Source organism: Eschrichtius robustus, chromosome 19 (assembly GCF_028021215.1).
Source record: "Eschrichtius robustus isolate mEscRob2 chromosome 19, mEscRob2.pri, whole genome shotgun sequence".
In the NCBI taxonomy this organism is placed as follows: Eukaryota; Metazoa; Chordata; class Mammalia; order Artiodactyla; family Eschrichtiidae; genus Eschrichtius; species Eschrichtius robustus.
Window position 1 is genome coordinate 53284740 of NC_090842.1, and position 21016 is coordinate 53305755.

The 21016-nt window shown below is 48.2% G+C and overlaps 2 protein-coding genes across 2 annotated transcripts; both read left to right on the forward strand.

Moving 5' to 3' along the window:
- Positions 1-709: 709 nt before the first annotated feature.
- On the forward strand, positions 710-1612 carry FFAR1 (free fatty acid receptor 1). Its single transcript, XM_068528619.1, has one exon. The coding sequence runs from the start codon at positions 710-712 to the stop codon at positions 1610-1612; it is 903 nt and encodes a 300-aa protein (XP_068384720.1).
- A 74-nt stretch (positions 1613-1686) lies between these two features.
- On the forward strand, positions 1687-7111 carry FFAR3 (free fatty acid receptor 3). The gene is given in 5 exon segments (XM_068528678.1): positions 1687-1819; positions 5522-6066; positions 6102-6237; positions 6240-6444; positions 6446-7111. Coding segments are annotated over 5 exon segments (1101 nt in total). The 5' UTR covers positions 1687-1737; the 3' UTR covers positions 6579-7111.
- The last annotated feature ends 13905 nt before the right edge of the window (positions 7112-21016 follow it).

A 21016-nucleotide genomic window follows, 5' to 3' on the forward strand; every position in this document is an offset into this window, starting at 1 on the left:
CGGCTAGGCGTTGCCACCAGCCCCGCACTGCCTGCTGTAGGGAAACAACTCCTTCTCTTTCCAGGGAACTGGGGAAGGGGTGCGAACACAGGAATCTAGCTTCTTTTCCTGAGAAAAACACATACTGTCGGGTTCAACTCTGTTCATTTTTTTCTTCTTCTTTTTTTTAAAGATTTTTATGATGTGGACCATTTTTAAAGTCTTTATTGAATTTGTTACAATATTGCTTCAGTTTTATGTTTTGGTGTTTTGGCCACGAGGCATGTGGGATCTTAGCTGCCCAACCAGGGATCGAACCCGCAGCCCCTGCATTGGAAGGCGAAGTCTTAACCACTGGGCCGCCGGGGAAGTCCCTCAATTCTGTTCTGAATTCTCTCCACTGCTTGTCTCCCCAGAGTCTCAGAAATCAAGAGGCCTTCCCTCTTCCGGGACCTGCGCGCCTGTGTTCCATCTCCTCCCGTTACACCGCGATCGCTCGCTTCATTTTAAGGGGGCACATGGTGGAGAGGAAACAGAGGACTGACGGCTAGTGGTCCTCACTTCTAATCCAGGCCGCCTCCCCCTACCGGCGTCTGTCTCCCCAGCTATCCCACTGGATGGCTTCTCGCACCCTGAGCAAGTGCTGAAACCAGTCTGTGACTCTGGGAGCCCCCTTTCCCGGGCCCTGAGACCTGAGGGCAGGGAGCCAGTGGCGCGCACGAGGGGCCCCATGGACCTGCCCCCGCAGCTCTCCTTCGCCCTCTACATGGCCGCCTTCGCCCTGGGCTTCCCGCTCAACGCCCTGGCCATCGCAGGCGCCGTGTCCCACGCCCGGCTGCGCCTCACCCCCAGCCTGGTCTATGCCCTCCACCTGGGCTGCTCTGACCTCCTGCTGGCGACGTCTCTGCCCCTGAAGGCGGCGGAGGCCCTGGCCGGGGGAGCCTGGCCCCTGCCAACCTCACTCTGTCCTGCCTTCGCCCTGGTCCACTTCGCTCCTCTCTACGCGGGCGCCGGCTTCCTGGCCGCCCTGAGCGTCGGCCGCTACCTGGGAGCCGCCTTCCCCTTGGGCTACCAAGCTGCCCGGAGGCCACGCTATTCCTGGGGCGTGTGTGTGGCCATATGGGCCCTTGTCCTCTGTCACCTGGGGCTGGTCTTCGGGTTGGAGGCTCCGGGAGGCTGGCTGGACAACACCACCAGCTCCCTGGGCATCAGCACGCCAGTCAACGGCTCTCCAGTCTGCCTGGAGGCCTGGGACCCGGCCTCGGCGGGCCCCGCGCGCTTCAGCCTCTCGCTGCTGCTCTTTTTCCTGCCCCTGATCATCACGGCCTTCTGCTACGCGGGCTGCCTCCGGGCGCTGGCCCGCTCAGGCCTGAGCCACAGACGGAAGCTAAAGGCGGCCTGGGTGGCCGGCGGGGCTCTGCTCACGCTGCTGCTCTGCTTGGGACCCTACAATGCCTCCAACGTGGCTGGCTTCCTGCACCCCAGCATCGGAGGCTGCTGGCGGAAGCTGGGGCTCATTACAGGTGCGTGGAGCGTGGTGCTCAACCCACTGGTGACCGGCTACTTGGGAGGGGGCGCTGGCCCGGGGACAGCGCGTGGGGCAAAAACAAAAGGGGGGCCGTCCCAAAAGTAGTCATCACTGCAGGGGGGAAGGGGCAGGGAGCAGGAGAGCCAGACTGCTTCTCTAGGCGCTTGGCGAGGGCTGCTCCGAAGGAACTGCAGGGTGGTTTTGCCTGGGGGGCATCCCCGGAGCCACTTATGGGAAGAACTGAGCCTGGCAGAAGATGGCATCCCAGGTGGAGAGAAGAGTGGAGGCCTGGAGCTGGGTCACAGGAGGAAGGTAAGCTGCCTCGGCACACATCTGCGCGATTTCCCACCTCTGTCCGTTTCTCTTCTCCCGAGTCCTGACTGGCCTTGACTGCCCGTGTGCCCTGTGGGGAAGGAGGAGGGAGGTTTGCTTCTAAGCCAGAGGAACTGCCGCCACTCTGATGGTCTACTTTGGGAGATGTTACTCCAAAATCATTTCCTAGGAAAGACCATTTCGGATTTCTGAATAAGAGGCCGGAGGCAAGGTAACGACACTGTTATACCGCTTGACACCACAAGGGAGCAGCATTAGAAACGTGAACAGGACGCTGGTAGGAGAAGATGCCGGGGGAAGGGAAAACACTAGCAACTCCAGAAATACACGTGACAGTCACCATGCCAAGTGCTTTACAAGCGTTGTCTCGTTTCATCCTCCCACATTCCTTCGATTCAGCCATGCGGCTGCTGTACAGATGAGCAGGACTGCTCACTGCAAGAAGGTGTCAGGCAGAGGCGCAAACACCGACGAAATTCTACCCTGTGCTTTGCTCGCCAAGCCGTGGGCCTGGCGTGGAGCTGCTTCCAACCAGGGGAAGCAGCAACTTATTCTAATTTGAACAAAGGCACTCCTCAAGCAGTGCACCCTGGTGCTGGGCTGTGCTCACCTGCAGGGTGTACATTTTCCTAATTTGCACTAAGGTGCTGCATGCGTTGGCTGTGGTCCTGGAACCAGATATGATTATCATCTTCATTTTGCGGGCTTTAGAAATTTACCCGAGGCCCTACAGCAAAGAAGGGGTGGACATAGGATGTGATCCTTCCAGGAGGATCAGGGGACATTTGGAAAACTTGGGGTATCAGGCTTAATGCCTGTCCTTGTGGTCCCTTTGGTGAAGGCGAATGGTAGCACCCTGAACCCGAGAGAGAGTGGGCAGAGGACAGTGGCCGCGAGAGACAAATGTCTGGGTGTCTGCTCTGAGGCGAGGAGCAGGAAACAGACTTGTTCCTCTAATGACGATAAAGACATGAACACACAGAAGCAAAAAAGTGGTAGCTATGTGCCTGACAAGCACGAACTGGTTTACACAAGTTATCTCTTTTCGTGCCTAAATGTCTACAGGGGGGAACTCCCCTGGAGGGCCAGCGGTTAAGACCCTGCCCTTCCACTATAGGGGGCACGGGTTCGATCCCTGGTCAGGGAACTAAGATCCCGCGTGCCGCATGGTACGGCCAAAAAGAAAAAAAAAATGTCCACAAGGGCAAGGATTTTTGTTTCATTTGCTGATATATCCCCAGCAACTAGCAGAGAGCCGAGCACACGGTAGGCTTGCAGTAAATATTTGCTGAATGAGTGAATGCTCATAACAGGCCTCCAAAAGAAGTCTTATTATCCCTGTTTAAAAACATGGAAATGGGCCAGAGAAGTTCAGTCACTTGCCCGAGGCTCTGCCGAAGCCAGAAACAAGTTTGTTCTCTGCGCAGTGGTGACATCAGAGGATTTCAGCCGAAGGCCGAGCTCCAGCCCAGGCAACCCCTCCTGTAACCCGAGAACCACTCTCCCTTCCGCCGCACCCGAGCACCTGCTGGTGCCGGGCTACTTCTTCCAGTGACTTGTGCCTCCTCCACTTAGGGGAGATTTCAGTTCCTCCCTGGGGCCCCTGGGGCCCCGCACGACCCACCCCCAGCATCCTCTGGTGACCCTCGCTCCTTGGGCCCTGAACTTTCTACCAGTGCCCCTAGCAGGTCAAGCCTGTGCACCGCCCCCCATTCCCTCTGCTTGCGCTGTTTGCTCCAGGAGCTCTCAGCCTCTGTGTTATTGATGTCTTTATTATACTCCCACCACTCAGACCCCCCCGAGACTGCTGTACTTCTAACAACTTATTTGAGATAAAATTTACATATCATAAAATTCACCCACTTTAAATGTACAACTCCGTGATCTTTAGTAAATTTACCGAGGTGTGGATTATATTATATCACTATAATCCAATTTAGGACATTTTTATCACCCCAGGAAGATCCCTCATGTTCACTTACAGGTAATCCCATTTCCACTTTCAATCCCCAGGCCACCAGTAATCTACCTTCTGTCTCTACACATTTGCCTGTTCCGGACATTTCATAAAAATGGAAACATACATGGTCTTCTATGTCTGGCTTGTTTCACCTAGCACAATGTTTTTAGGTTTATCTGTGTTATGGTATACATGGGTATTTCATTCCTTTTCATTGCCAAATAGTATTCCATTGTATGGCTATGCCACGTGGTTTATCCATTCATTGGCTGATAGACCACCAGGGGATGTTTCCACTTTTTGGTTATTATGACTAATGCTATTATGAACTTTTATGAGCAAGTCTCTGCGTGGACATATGTTTTCATTTCTCTTAAGTAGATACCTATAGCAGAATCGGGTTACATGATAGATTTATGTTTACCTTTTTAAGAAACTGCCAAACTGCCCTCCACAGTGACTCCATCATTTTACATTCTCACCAGCCATGTATGAGGATTCCCATTTCTCCACATCCTCACCAACACTTGCTATTATCTGATTGTTTTTTTTTTTTTTTTTTTTTGCTTATAGCCATTCTAGTGTATGAAATGGTATCTCATTGCACTCCATAAATATTTGAACGAATAAGTAAATACTCTCTGAAGCTGGACAGAAGTTTGAACCCTGGTGGCAATACTTAACAAACTGTATTACCTGGAGTGAATCACTTCCCCACTGTGAGGATTTCAAGACATAAGGTGATACCCTGAGACGCAGTGGGTCTGCTATGGATGATGTGCCCACTAAAAGGTAGCTGTCATCATCATTGCCACCAACGTTAATATTATTACTATCAGCCCAGAGACAAGCCCACACGAGTGACTGGCAGCCGGCATCTGTCAAGGGCTCACCACACTTACCGCTTAACTTAGCCTTTGACACGTATTAACGCTTTAATGTACACAAGCCTATGAGATTGGTTATGATTATCCCTGTTTTATGGATGAGAAAGCAGAGATACAGAGGGCTTAAGTCACTTGCCCCAAATCACAGAGTTAGTAAGTGACAGGACCAGCATTGAACCCAAGCCCCGGCTCCAGAGCCCAAGCTCTACATCACTGTATCACACTTCCTGCCCTTACAACGAGGCAAACTGGATGAGTGCCATTCTAGAGGAGCAGATGAAATTCAAGTAGAGGATCAGAGAGAAGAAGACGCAGTCTGCTTATCCCATCTGAGGCTGCTGGGGAGAAAGGCACGCAGGCAGTCGTGGAATTTGCCCCTCATTTTGTGTACTGGGCCGGCACTGCTAACAGGGCTAAAGGCACCTTTTGGGCTGTTGCTCAGCAGCGAGTGACATCATGGGCACTGCCAGGTTTTTATCAGTTCTGCCAGATAATAGCTCACTGGACTTGTTCTGGAGGAGCCAGCAAGTTGCTGAGCGGCAGAGAACTTGGGTTCCCAAACCAGCAGGTAAGCACGGGACCCTGAGGGGCTCTGTGGAGGGCACCTTGGTGCTTAGAGAAAGGAGACAGGAGACAGGGTGTGACCAGGAAGAGAGGGACAGGAAAGGGACAGGAGACAGGGTATGACCAGGAAGACAGTCAGGGTGACCCCGCTGGGGAAAGCACTGGGGGCATGAGGGAATGAGGCTGGAGATGACGTTCCCTTCTGATAGCTGAGAAGCGGATGGTGCAAGATGCCCACCCAGACTGCCATCTCTGTCCCTCTCTTGCTAGTGGCCATGACCATGAACACCAGCTCAGACCGGTCCTTCTTCCCCGGCAATCACTGGCTCTACTTCTCCGTGTACCTCTTCACCTTCCTCATGGGGCTTCCCCTCCACCTGGTGGCCCTGGTGATCTTCGTGGGCAAGCTGCAGCGCCGTCCGGTGGCCGTGCACGTGCTCTCGCTGAACCTGACCCTATCGGACCCGCTCCTGTTGCCCTTCCTGCCATTCCGCGTGGTGCAGGCAGCGAGCGGCACGCGCTGGTCCCTGCCCTTCATCTTCTGCCCCTTCTCCAGATTCCTCTTCTTCACCACCATCTATCTCACGTCCCTCTTCCTGGCAGCTGTGAGCGATGAGCGCTTCCTGAGCGTGGCCTACCCAGTTTGGTACAAGACCCGGCCAAGGCCGGGACAGGCTCGCCTGGTCAGCGGGGCCTGCTGGCTCCTGGCCGCTGCTCACTGCAGTGTGGTCCATGCCATTGAATTCTCGGGGCGCTCCTCCCCCACCCAGGGTATCAGCGGGACCTGCTACCTGGAATTCCGGAAGGATCAGCTGGCGGGACCTGCTACCTGGAATTCCAGAAGGCTCAGCCGGCCTTTCTCCTGCCTGTCCAGCTGGAGATGGCTGCGGTCCTTTTTGGGGTGCCCCTGCTCATCACCAGCTACTGCTGTAGCCGCCTGGTGTGCGTACTCGGTAAGGGAGCCAGCCAGCGCCGGCGGAAGAGGCTGGCGGGCTCGCAGCGGCCATGCTGCTCGACTTCCTCGTCTGCTTTGGGCCCTACAACGTGTCCCATGTTGTGGGCTACATCCAGGGTGAAAGCCCCAAGTGGAGATGTTACGTGCTGCCCCTCAACACCCTGAATTCCTGTGTCGACCCCCTTGCCTGCTATCTCTCATCATCTGGGTTCCAAGCTGACTTCCAGGGGCTGCTGGGGGCTGACTGGAGCCTGTGGCCCTTGGTGGCAGGAAGGCAGCGTGACACCGAAGAGTGAAGGAGAGGGGCCGCCGCAGGAGCTGTCCAACATAGAGGCCAGGTGGTGGACTCTAGGGGGGCTCTGCAGCGGGTGACCAGGAGGCCTGGCCTGCAAAGCGGATCATCGCTGGGGCAGGTCCAAGCTCAAGTCAGGCAGAACCTTGGAGAGGCAGGCTGGGGATTGGCACTGTTTGGGTCAGAGCAGGTACCCAGCCTTCCTCAGGATGTGCCCACAAGAGCCCAGCTCTTGATCTCGCCATACTGCCCTCCCTTCTCGTGCCCCAACATGCTCAGGGAGCGGTCAAGGTGAGAGAGAACTCTGGAGAAGAAGGAGCTCCCCAGGGCAGCAGGCGAGCTCCTGTGCTTTGCTGAAGGTGAAGGAGGAGCTGAGAGCAGTGTCCAGGGTCTGAGGGAGCTGCCCAGTGACTTGGGACAGAAGAGAGGAGGAATCTGTCCTTCAGAACTACTGACTCAGCTGGGCAGGAATGGGGACACAGGACTCCAGGAATGAGGGAGCATACTGCTGTCACATGCGCTCTTCCAGAAAGTTTCCACTCTTCAATAAATTCAGACTTTCAGGGACACTTACGAAAAATGACAGAAGAAAAATTACCTAAATAAATTTGGTAGCACGCAAAAGAGAATGGTTTTTTCTTAATTTTTTTTATGGTGTGTGTGGGTGGTGTATGTGAGTGTATCTTAGGTGGTGTTGATGGATGGAAGGATAAAACACGAAGACTCTGAAGGAAAAGTGTTAAACTATAAGATGCCTAGTTGCTGGGAGAGGATTTGGATTGGAATAAAAATAAGAGCTAACCTATCTTAAGGGCTTAGCCTGACATTGTCTTCAATCTTCTCAGTAGCCGTGAGGCAGGTACTGTTACTATTCCCATTTTACAGGTGAGGGAATGGGCCCGGTGAGGTGAAGTCTCTCACCTGAGATCCCATAGCCAATAAGTGATTGAAGCAGGGCTGGAAGCTGAAATCAGCTGACTCCGAAACTCAGGTCCCTAAGCCACTCTGCCACCAGCTGTGTGTCATCTGCCGTGACTGGGCCCAGTCAAACTTCCAGAGTCGGCTGAGGCAGTCTGACCAGGACAAATGTAAACAGGCCACAGTGAGAAACAGAACTAGGTGCAAAGCAGATCGACTATTTGTGTGGATACATCCTCTTCCCAGTAAAGAAGCCCTCTTGGAAAAAAAATAAATGAAGAGAATTAGTAACCCCAGTTGACTTCGGGTTACTACAAAGACAAATGTGTGTTCTTAAGAGCTATTTTTATCAAACTGCGATCACTTAGTAATTTTTCGTTTTCCACTGAGGGGTGGTGCATGAGAAAGAGTTGGTCAGGGCCTCCTCCCCTGGGAAAGCAACCAGAGAAATGCTGGCACCTGTTTGCACTGTCAGCTTTATTATTTCTTTTTTTAAGTTGTTGTTGTTTTTTTTTTTTTAATGACAAACCAAGAAGTCTCTTACTTTATTTTTTTATTTTGGCCGCACCGCACAGCACGTGGGATCTTAGTTCCCTGACCAGGGATCGAACCCGCGCCCCCTGCAGTGGAAGCTCGGAGTTTTAACCACTGGGCCGCCAAGGAAGTCCCGGTCAGCTTTAGTTCGAAAACATTTATGGTGCACTTACTGTGTGCAGATGGCTGCGCTCAGAAATTCCGGGATTTCAATACTAACATCTTTAGCATCTGTTTTCTTCCTGAGGTTAAGGTCGCTGGGGAATGAGGACTGGCTGTGGATGGGGACTGGGTCTCAGGTGGAGGGAGAGAGACATCGTCTCTGTACAGAGATGAAGGCATGAGGTGTCCCTCTGTCCCATGGCTCATCTGTCTGTCCCAAGGCACTCAGACCTTGATGTGAACATGGGTCTGCGTGGTTCAGAAAGGGCACAGCGGTGACGTGGAGTCTTGCAGCTCCAGGAGTGGTAGCCAGGACCCACGAGCGAGGACAAAGAGGAGTTGGAAACCCCGCCTTCCAGAGAGAACCACGAAGAACAGGAGTCTGACTCCTCCCCCAGAGTTTACACTGAGGAAGAAGAGGCAGCTTAGCTGGCTGTGCTGCCCCCAGCCATCACCCAGGACCCCACCCCTACCCCAGTCTGTGTAAACTGAAGTCTGACGGGTGGGGAGGATGAAAAGTCATCAGAGGCTGGGTGGTGGTGAGGGCAGAGCTGTAGTGTTCTCCATATCTCTCGGAAGTCAAGGGAAAGGGGTGCTCAAGGAGTAGAGCGCGTGTTCTGGGGCTGCTGCCCTGTGCCCATCTAAGCAGAGGAGGGAGACGGGCAGGGAGGTGGTGTGGGCGCGTACGTGTGAATGACGGGGCACCAGGCACTCTCCCCATCTGGCAGAGCAAGCAGGTATGAGGCTCCCATGGATGAGGGCATCGCAGGCACAGGGCTGAGTGGGGGAGTTCTGCGGTGCTGGGAGAGGTCAAACCAGGTTGGGTCTCCCAAGACCGAGGTCAGAAGAACTCAATTCTAGCTGCCAAAGAGAGCCAGCACCCGGGCACCTGCCTCACGGCAGACACCAGAAGCTATTCAGTGTTAGCTAAAGCACTGTTTCTCAAACTTTTGTATCATTGTTCCCTCAAGGAGCCTTTTTGGATCTTTTCCTCCTACTCAGTACCTTCCCCTGCCTGCCCATGAAATTTTAATACAACAGACATACTATGTATCTGTTTATGTGTGTGCGTTTTGGAAGGCCACAAACCACTGTAAGACTTTTTGGCTCCCCCAGAACTAATTTTCACATCTTTGGGAGCAATAGTGCCTGTGTTGAGAACGCATGAGCTGGATAACAGGTCTCCTCACTCACAGAGTGATGAAGCCTGTCTCACACAACTGTAGCCCAACAAAGTCAGGTTCATTATCTTGCTGGAGCAAAGGAGACCACATTCCAGAGGAAGCGTGGGGCATCTCACGAAAGAAGAGATGGGGTTATTAGAGGTTTGGGGTAAGGGTGACGTTTAGGTGATGCTTTGATGAAGTAGTATTTGATAGGCTCAAAGCACAGCAGGCCTGGGTGGAAAGAGGTCAATTTCAGGCCTGGGCTGAGAAGCAGACCCGGGGTCCGATTCTTTGGAAAATACAAAATAAGGATAAAGGTAGAATTTCGTGCCTGAAAACTCCTTATCTGAAGCTCTGGGGGCTGAAAAGCAAGGCTGCTTCTCCGTGTCACAGGCTCCTGCCCAGAGCCTGCAAGCAGCAGAGGAATGTTCCATTCTCACTGATGGGATTTCAAACAGCCACGTTGCGGACAGTCTGTGATTTTATTTTATTTATTTATTTTAAATTTGGCCATGCCACACGGCTTGTGGGATCTTAGTTCCCCGACCAGGGACTGAAGCCGGGTCCCGGCAGTGAAAGTGCACAGTCCTAACCACTGGACCACCAGGGAGTTCCCAGTCTGTGATTTTTAGAGAACTAGGTTTCTTAGCAGTCAATTAACAAAACAAGTTTTTAAAGGTTTATAAAAGGGAGTCATTGATGGCCATTGGAGTAGGAACCTTTCCCTCTTAGAAGGAAGGGTCCACCCCCAAAACCTAGGGCAGTGTAATCCAGAAGGATGGGAGGAAGTGTAGACTAGATTCATCTCTGCCATAGGTTCCCTGGGCCACAGGTCAAGTCTCAGCTCATAGGAGAATGGTGAGGAGGCTAGGAGTTTTAAATCACCAAGCGTGACCAGAAACCTAGGGAAGCCACTCAAGAAGTCGTTAAGAAATTGGCAAAGATGGTCCACTGCAGCCTGACTGAAGGCAGTGAGTGTTGAAACCACTGCAGCTCAGACTACCCATGAACCGGTGTCAGTCAGAGTAGGGCAGAGGGGCAGGCAGGAAGCAGGGAGGCACAGGGAGGTGGCTGACTTGATAACTTTTCCTGCGCTGAATACATCACCTGTGACCAGTATCTTAGGATAGTTTAGCAAGTCTGTGTGTGTGCCTGGTGGGGCAAGGGAAGCTGTGATGCAAAGCAGGAGAAGTAAATCTGCTTCACTTGGACCCTAGGAAGGGGCAAACCAGGCCAGGTTAGGGTTGGGGGAGAGAGGGTGGGAGGTGAAGAACAGATGGGGGTAGGTAGGAACAAGAAGACTGGGAGTCTGCAAAATTAGTTGCAAGAATCATCCAAAAGGAAGAAGCAGAGCAGCAATAAGAAGTAGAAAGAGACGTGGTGGAGAAGTCAGGCCCTAGATTCTGGGAGAGGAGAATCAGAGGCGAAAGACAGAGGCTAGGGTGGGGGAACAAATAGAGTAAACTAGTGTGAGAAAGTGTTCAACTTTTTACCTTCCCCTCTCTGATGTGACCCCTCTGGTTGAAAAAAAAAAAAGGCCAAAGCAATACAGGTAGTTGTGGCCCCTAAAACTCTGCAAAGAGAAGTGAGAAGCTTGCTGACTTCCCTTTAAGGCCAGTTCTGAAAAACCATATGGAGGGAGATCAAGGCATCAAGATGGTGGCCCACGTTCTGGGAAAAGGATGCTGGGGTCACATACCAGAAGAAGAATGGGCTAGAATGAATGAAATCTGATAAACACTGTTGGAAGTGGGAAGGTGCATGGAGTTGATCCCCACGGAGGCGTGGAACTAGGGGAGAGAAAATGTTACAGAAGAGGAAATGGGGTAGAGAAATATTTTTGGAAGAGAGTGATTTTACTGAATTCAGACAAGAAGGGTACAGTGAGACAACTAAATCAATCATCCCCTGTTGCAGATCCCCAGCTCCAGGGGTTGAATCGTAATTGGAACTAGTCATGACAATCTTGTTCCCCTTTATAGGTGACTGGTCTCAGGAAGGACACATGACCCAATTTTAGCCAAAAAATGGTAAGAAGTCTGCTGAGGGTCTCTGGGAAAGGTTTTCCTTCTTACTAGAAGAGATAGATGTGTGAGGAGCTTCCCTCTCCCTTCCTGGTTTGGAAGATTTTACATGAGGATATGATACTTGGAGCTATAGCAGCCGTTTGGGGGCCATAAGACCACATACTTGAAGAAGAAAGGTAACAAGCTAAAGGTGGCAGAGAAGAAGGATGGAAAGGGCCTGGGCCCTTGATGAGCTTGTTGGGCTGGGATTACCACCTCCAATCATCTCTATGGCTGACTCACTATTGGCCAGGTATTCTCTAACTTGCAGCCAAATGCATCTTAACTCTAATGGATAAGATGCTGTACCTCAGTATCCTATACCCTACTGGAAACTACCCAGTGATGCCTTCTTTTATTTTAAATTGTTTTATGATCCTGGAATTGCTAAACTCTATTTACTTTGTAGGAGTTATGAAATCTTAGTGTTTATCCTACCTATTATGACTGTACTTAGGGGAGAATTCTTATGGCTCCAGTCAGTAGTTCTGGCATCAAAATATTGGGACACCCTATCATTCAGAATTTTGAGAGCTGGCTGGCTGGGGCTACATGGACATAGCACTATAAGACAAAGAACAGACTACTGGATGGGCACTTTCTAAGGTCGAGTATCATCTGACTGATAGTCTCCACTGCAAGCTCTCCTCCTTTTATTGATAAAGATTCCCATGCTTGTTATCGGATTTTTAAAAATTTTCTATTGAAGTATAGTTGATTTACAATGTTGTGTTAGTTTCAGGTGTACAGCAAAGTGATTCAGCTATACATATACATATATCTATTCTTTTTCAAATTCTTCACCCATTTAGGTTATTACAGAGTACTAAGCAGAGTTCCCTGTGCTATACAGTAGGTCCTTGTTTGTTATCTACTTTAAATATAGCACTATGTACCTGTCAGTCCCAAACTTCCAATCTCTCTCTCCACCCCCCTTTCCCCCCTGATAACCATAAATTCATTCTCTAAATCTGTGAGTCTGTTTCTGTTTTGCAAATAAGTTCGTTTGTATCATTTTTTTTAGATTCTGCATATAAACGATTTCATATGATATTTGTCTTTCTCTGTCTGACTTACTTCACTTAGTATGATAATCTCTAGGCCCATCCATGTTGCTGCAAATGGCATTATTTCAGTCGTTTTAATGGCTGAGTAATATTCCATTGTATATATATGTACCTCATCTTCTTTTCCCATTCATCTGTCAATGGACATTTAGGTTGCTTCTATATCTTGGCTACTATAAACAGCACTGCAATGAACATTGGGGTGCATGTATCCTTTCAAACCATGTTTTTCTCTGGATATATGCCCAGGAGTGGGATTGCTGGATCATATGGTAGCTCCATTTTTAGTTTCTTAAGGAACCTCCATACTGTTCTCCAATACGGGATCTTGATTGCCATGGAAACAAGAGAGGATTGAATGAGTGGGGAGGAGATCATGAACGATGCTGCCCTGTGGAAGGGTACTTGGCCCTGCACAGGGTACTTGGCCCTGCGCAGTGTTCTTGGAAACAGGAGAGTAACCCAGTCTTCGTACCCATGGAGTCACCATCACACATGCCCTGCCCATATGAAGATGAGGAGATGTGTTCCTGGATGCCTAATTTACTACTTGTAATTTATGCACAATCATGGGCTTGCAACTCACTGATTCCCTTGTCCCCTCCCCCCTTCCCAATAATTGTTTTCTAGCGGTTCTCTATGCTTAGAGCACAGCCCACTCTTCTAGGGTGTTCCCTAAAAGCCTCCACTAAAATAACTCCTTGTTTGCTTATCCTTTGGAAAACAATCAAATTATTTGCTGTAAATCAAGAGGTCAGCCAGGAAAAAAAAAATGTAAGCAGGAAAGTTCACTGCAAAGTGAACTGAACAAACAGGCCAGCAAGCTTCGGCACCGATTGCCGGTACTGGCAGTACTCCTGCTGCTGCATGCCGACCACATGCCAAGCAGCCTGGTGAGGAATCGCCCAGCTCAAAAGCACAGGAAGGCTTTGGAAGCATCACTTCTGAGGTTACGAGCAGCAGGGTCCTCCTAGGTATTACTCAGGAGGATGAGAGCCTCCCTATATACACAAAGTCTGCAGGCAAATATTCAGGGTAGCTTTAATCATAATAGCCCCAAACTGGAAACAGCCCAGGTGTCCATCAAAAGAGAATGGATTTTAAATCTGTGATGTAGCCATGCAACGGAACGCTACTTGGCAATAAAAAGTAACAACCTGCCCATATAGATAACAGTATAGCCTCTGACTGTGATATTGTGATTTATAATGAATACGTATTTGGTCTTCATCCCCATTTCTGGCACAGAACTCTTAAAATCCTTAGAATTTCCTAAGTGATGAGAGCAACAAAGGTGTCTTTTGTTATGCTAATAAGGTGACTTTTGGATCCCCACCTAAGGATGAGGGCTGATTGCCAGTGGGACCAACTATGTGATTGGAGGGTTGGAACTTTCAGTCCTACCACCCCTCACCTCCAGGGATGGGAGAGGGGCTGGAGGTTGAATCAGTCACCAACGGCCAATGATTTAATCCATCTTACCTTTGTAAATGAAGCCACCATAAAAACCAGAAAGGATGGATTTTGGAGAGCTTCTGGGTGGCAACTTGGGGAAAGCGGCGTGCTGGGAAAGGGCATGGAAGCGACTCACTCTCTCTGGGTAGACAGTGTCAGAATTGAGTTGAATTGTAGGACACTCAGCTGGTATCGGGGGAAGTGCTTGGTGGTGTGGGGGAAATGACACCCCAGGTTGGAATTGGTACCAGAACCCCTTTAAGTGACAGAAAGCATATCAGTGGTTGTCAGGGGTTGGGGATGGGACAGGGAGGGGATTGGGTGGGAGGATGCCAGAGGGACATTTTAGGGTGATGGAAATCTTCTATAACTTGATTGGGGTAGGAGTCACACAGATTTGTCAAAACTTAGTGAACTCTAAGCTTAAAATGGATGCTAAAATGCAAATCAAGTCTCAGTAAAAAGAAGTTGATTAAAAATGTGGTAACACCTCACCTCTGGGCCTATGTGATAGGTGTACATACCATCATCAAAAAAATCTTCCCAAGTTTCAATAAGCCAAGCAGGTCTCTGCTTTTACTGTGCCACTCTGCAGAAGTTCGGACGGCTGTGGAACAACCCAGGTTACACAAAAGGGCAGAAACCATGGTGCAAACAGGTGATAAATGGCAACCAGCTCTTGATGCTGGAGATCCGCAGGAAGTAGTAAGGACTATGGCCGCCTGGAGAGTGCATGGCTCATCTGAATTCAACTCCTGTCTTGGTACCACGCAGGGCTGTGGACTCCATGTTGCCAGACCTTCCAGTTTTTCAAGTTGGATATCCAGCTGTTGCTGCTGTTTTTGAAATTTTATATTCTTTTAAGCTGATAACCAATTCAAAATGTGAAAGGATTGTGTGTGGTGAAAACAAACCAGAACTGAGGGCTGTGGACGCCTCCTAGGCTCCCAGTTTGTGGCCTCTGCAGCAGTGGAGGTTGAGGTGGGTTCAGATGTTGAGGATGGATGGGTAGGGAAGGAAGCAGGAGGAGGTGTCATTTTGCCACAAGCGCGGCTCAGAGAAGATTTTTCCCGGATCTGATGGCAAACAGCCGCAAAGACCTGATGACTTTCTAAAATCATTCTTACGAGTTCCTCGTTCTCATTTAGAAGTCCCTGTCTACCTCAGCAGCCCTCCTCACAGGGAAGGTCCCTGGAGGACAGTCAGTCAAAGGAGACACACTCCTAATACCCCATGATCCCCGGATCCCTCCATCTCGACCCTGGCTCCTCCTCCTCCTGCCCCCACTCTCTGGAAGGCATTGTTCATTGCTCTGGAAGGTTCTCCCCTTTTGTTCTTGCCCTACACCCTCTCCCCAGGTGTTCTTCTTTTTTTTTTTTTTTTTTTGGTCGCACTGGGTCTTAGTTGTGGCTCACTGGCTCCTTAGTTGCAGCTCACAGACTCCTTAGTTGTGGCATGCATACGGGATCTAGTTCCCTGACCAGGGATCGAACCCAGCCCCCCTGCATTGGGAGCGTGGAGTCTTAGCCACTGGACCACCAGGGAAGTCCTCCCCAGGTGTTCTAATTCACTACCATGGCTTTAATCATTGATGACTCCCAAACCTCTATCTCCGGCCCCAGACTCCTGTGTATCCAACTGTGTCCAGGGAGCACCCCAACTTCACAAGTCCAAACCGAACTTTTCATTCCATCCCCCAAATCTGGTCCCACCGCCCAGCCTATTCCACCTCTGTAAATGGTGGAATCTACCTTTCTGCCCATGCCAGAAACCCGGGAGTCATTTTTTTTTTAACAATTTAATTTTCTTATTTTAAAAATAATCATACTATAAAAAGGAACTTTTTTTCAGGGAGAACTGTACAGTTCTGTGAATTTGAACACACATAGATTCCTATAACTACCACCATGATCAAGATAAAAGGGGGGCGGAGTCACATCTTCCCCTCACCCCTAACCACTGACAACCGCAGATCTACTCCCTATCATCGTGATTTCACCTTTCCAAGGATGTCACGTAAACGAAATCCTATAATTTTAACCTTTTGAGACTGGCTTCTTTCACTCAGCATAAGGTCTTTGACATTCATCCCAGCTGATCCTATCACAGTTTGTTTCCTTTTATTGCTGAGTACTTTGTCCCACTGTATGACTGCACCACAATTTGCTTATTCGTACACCCACTGAAGCACACTTGGGTTGTTTCAGTTTAGGGCAATCACGGACAGAGCTGCTCTAAACATTCATGCACAGGTTTCTGTGTGGAGATAAGTTTCCATTTCTCTAGATCAAATATCCAGGAGAAGGATGGCTGAGTCATACGGTAATTGCATGTTTAACTTTTTACGATACCTTCAGTCTGTTGGCCAGAGAGCCTGTACCATTCTGCATTCCCTCTGGCAACCTATGAGAGATGCACTTGCTCCACATCCTTGTCAGCACTTGGGGGTGTCTTAGCATTTTTATTTTAGCCCTCCCGATAGGCGTAGAGTGGTCAGGAAGCCATTTTGGATGTCCTCTCCCTTACCACCCACATACAATTCACCATCAAGTCCTCCTGGTTCTGTCTCCAGAACATATCTTGTATGAATCTACTTCTCTCCAACTCCACGGCAGCCATTACCTCTCACCTGGCCTGCTGCAAAAGCTTCTTTTTGTCCTCATCCCGATCAGTTCACACCAAGCCAGAGGAACCTTTGAAGAACATAAACTAGATCATGTCATTGCCCTGAATAAAACCTTTCACTGGTTTCCTATTCCGATCCCCTCTTCCTGGCCTACCAGGCCCTGCGCCCATCTGGCCCTGACTCTCTCTCCAGGCTCCTGCGACGCCTTTGCTGATATCACTCTGCTGGCCTGGCCTCAAGCTCTTAATCTCTGCATGCAGTTTCCTTCACACTTTGCTTGGCTGGCTCACCCCCTTCTTTCAGGTTTTCTCTCCAATGTCATTCTTTAGAGAGACGTTCCCTGATCACCCAATTTCAAGTAGCCCTCACCCACCTTGAGGTGCTGTGACAGTTTGACTTACACACTTGTCTGTTCATTTGTTTCATATGTGATTCCTCCCTCTAGACCGAGAAGCCCTTGACAGCAGTCATCATGTCTGTTTTACTCATTACGGTATAGCCAGGTGCCTAAAACTGAACCTAGCACAGAGCAGGCATTTGGTATTTGATAAATAAATGCATGAATAATAAAAAGAATCTCTGATTTTCCACTATTATAAATAATGCTACCAGGCACATCCTTTTACATAAATGCTGTGCATTTGTACATTTCCTGAAAGTGGTACTGCTGTATTAAATAGTATATACATTTGAAATTTTTATAAATATTGACAAATTACCTTCCCTGGCTGAATCAATCTTCTCTCTCCTAATAGTCTATAAGAGACTCCATAATCCTGCCAACAAGGAAAAATATCACATTTTAATTTTTTTTTAAAAGTTAACATTTAAAATTTAATAAATCAGTGTATTAGTCAGGGCCTTCCAGAGAAATGGAGCCAAAGTGTATATACATCGAAAGAGATTTATTTAAGGAGTTGGCTCGTATGATTGTGGTGGTTTGGTGAATCTAGAATCTGATGGAGGAGGCCAGTAGGCTGAAGACTCAGGAAGAAGTTGCTGTTCAACCCAAAGGCTGTCTGCTGGGAAACTAGGAAGAGCTGACGATGCAGATGCGGTCTGGTGGAGAATTCGCTCTTGCTCAGGGGAGGTCAGCTTTTTATTCTATTCACGCCTTCGAGTGATTGGAAGAGACCCACCCACATTAATGAAAGGGAATCTGCTTTACTCAAAGTCTGTCAATTTAAACATAAATCTCACCCGAGAAACATCTTCACAGAAGCATCTAGAACAATGTTTGATCAAATATATGGGCACTGTGGCCCAGCAAAGTGGAAAACATAAAATCAAACTCAGTACTATTTTAATTTCTTGGATGAAAATTGAGGTAGAAAATATTTGTATATTGTATATAGTAATTTATGTTTCTTTCTTTTTTAAAAATAAATTTATTTATTTTATTTATTTATTTTTGGCTGCGTTGGGTCTTTGTTGCTGAGCGTGGGCTTTCTCTAGTTGCGGCGAGCGGGGGCTACTCTTCATTGCAGTGTGTGTGCTTCTCATTGCGGTGGCTTCTCTTGTTGTGGAACGTGGGCTCTAGGCGTGTGGGCTTCAGTAGTTGTGGCACGCGGGCTCAGTAGTTGTGGCGTGCAGGCTCTAGAGCGCAGGCTTAGTAGTTGTGGCACATGGGCTTAGTTACTCTGCGGTATGTGGGATCTCCCTGGACCAGGGCTCGAACCCGTGTCCCCTGCGTTGGCAGGCGGATTCTTAACCACTGCGCCACCAGGGAAGTCCAGTAATTTATGTTTCTATACTTGGTTTTTGTTTTTTTTTTTTTTTAAACAATGTTAACCTTGTCTTTTTTTTTTTTTTAATTAATTTATTTATTTTTGGCTGTGTTGGGTCCTCGTTTCTGTGCGAGGGCTTTCCCCAGTTGCGGCGAGCAGGGGCCACTCTTCATCGCGGTGCGCAGGCCTCTCACTATCGCGGCCTCTCTTGTTGCGGAGCACAGGCTCCAGACGCGCAGGCTCAGTAGTTGTGGCTCACGGGCCCAGCCGCTTTGCGGCATGTGGGATCTTCCCGGACCGGGGCACGAACCTGTGTCCCCTGCATTGGCAGGCAGACTCCTAACCACTGCTCCACCAGGGAAGCCCTATACTTGGTTTTTTTTAAATTTGATTTGCAGAAGTTCTTTGAATGTTAGTATATAAACCCTTAATCAGTTACATATGTAGAAAGACAGTGGTCTTATTTTGTGAATAATTTTTCCATAGCTTTATATTTTTAATGTGCTCATGTTTGTCATTTCTTTGATGACTTCTATGTTTATATCACACTAGGAAAAAGCCTTCTCATTTCCAAAGCTTAAGAAATTATATAATGTCTATACAACTTCTATATTTTTGAAAAATATATTCAATCTTTAAAACATTTGAATTTACTTTTGTTGTCTATTTGTAACTTTTCCAAATAGACAGTCAACTACCCCAGTATTATTTACTGAATACTCCATCATTTCCCATATTTATATGAAATGGACTTGGATCACCTAAGTTGAAAGAATCCTCAAAATGTAAACTGAAACAAGATACCATCATTTTTACCCATCCTATGAGCAAAAATGTTAAAGATTCAAAATATCTAGTGTTGGACTTCCCTGGCGGTCCAGTGGTTAAGACTCTGTGATTCCACTGCAGGGGGCATGGGTTCGATCCCTGGTCAAGGAACTAAGATCTCACATGCCGCACAGTTCGACCAAAAAAAAAAAAAAAAAAATCCAGTATTGGAGAAGGTGCACGGAAACGGGTACTCTCATACACAGTTGGTGGGGATGTATACTACTGAACATGTTCATGAAGGTAATACGAAAATATCTATCAAAACATTTAAAGAAGTGCCTCTCTTTGACCCAGGAATTATATCAATTACATTTCTAAAAATTCCATCTAACCAAAATACTCACACGGGTCTAGATAGATAGATAGATTGATCGATAGATAGGTATTCACCAAAGCACTGTCTGTTATAACAAAGGAACTGAAAAGTGAAAATGGACCCTGAATGACTGCATACATTATAGGATGGTCCTAAAATAAAATACCATGTAACTATCAGAAAGAATACAGTAGATCTATGTGTACTGACATGGAAAGATTACTAAGGCATATTACATGGTGAAACATGAAGTTTCAGAACGTTACATATAGCATGATTCCATTTATGCACTTTTTAGAACTATATATTTATATATGTACACATATGGGTATAAATAAAAGGGAGGTTACTAGGAAGGGAAAAGTGTCAGGGGGAAGTGAAGGTGCCTTTCACATTTTACTTCTGTATTGTTGCATTCTTTTACAGTAAGAATATATTCATGTATTATTATGCAATTTTTTAAAATAAAGAAATAATACTGGAAGAACATTCATCGCATTGATTCTGACCAAGCTAGAACAGGGAATAGGGCGCAGAGATTCAAGCTGCCTGAAAACTCACAAGGGCCACTGTGAGGTCAGCTGGGATTATGGGAATGAATCATGTCACCCACTCAGGCCTCCAAGGGTCCACCCCTGGAGCTGAGGAGGGGTGAAGTGGCTACACTGCTCTCAAACCTCAAGCAGGGAAGGCGGAAGTGTTTTCTCTAAGAAAAATGGGTGTGGTGTCACTGGGAGAATGTGAGCAGGGCAGGCCATTAAAAAATCCGACCACCAGGGCAGATGCACAGGAGATGTGTGTTGGGAGGGTCATTACCTCCTGTGTGGGGAGGGGCCAGCACACGCCCTTGGGCACCACCATTTCTCCCACTGATATAATATAGAAAATGCACGCCCAGGGTGAGTATCAGGATAATCACACCCAGACAGAGCCCTGTCTGCCTTGTCTCCTGTGAACAGTCACACAGAATCATCAGCAATGAGTTCAAAAGAACCCTCTTGCACTGTTGGTGGGAATGTAAATTGATACAGCCACTATGGAGAACAGTATGGAGTTCCTTAAAAAACTAAAAATGGGACTACCATACGACCCAGCAATCCCACTACTGGGCATATACCCTGAGAAAACCATAATTCAGAAAGAGTCATATACCAAAATGTTCATTGCAGCTCTATTTACAATAGGCAGGACATGGAAGCAACCTAAGTGTCCATCATCGGATGAATGGTTAAAGAAGATGTGGCACATATATACAATGGAATATTGCTCAGCCATAAAAAGAAACGAAATTGAGATATTTGTAGTGAGGTGGATGGACCTAGAGTCTGTCATACAGAGTGAAGTAAGTCAGAAAGAGAAAAACAAATACCGTATGCTAACACATATATATGGAATCTAAGAAAAAAAAAAAAAAGAAGGTCATGAAGAACCTAGGGGTAAGATGGGAATAAAGACACAGACCTACTAGAGAATGGACTTGAGGATATGGGGAGGGGGAAGGGGAAGCTGGGACGAGGTGAGAGAGTGGCGTGGATATACATACACTACCAAATGTAAAATAGATAGCTAGTGGGGAGCAGCCGCATAGCATAGGGAGATCAGCTCGGTGCTTTGCGACCACCTAGAGGGGTGGGATAAGGAGGGTAGGAG

Bases quoted from the DNA above. Each gene is read 5' to 3' on its own strand.
- FFAR1 (XM_068528619.1), top strand. From the start codon at position 710: ATGGACCTGCCCCCGCAGCTCTCCTTCGCCCTCTACATGGCCGCCTTC.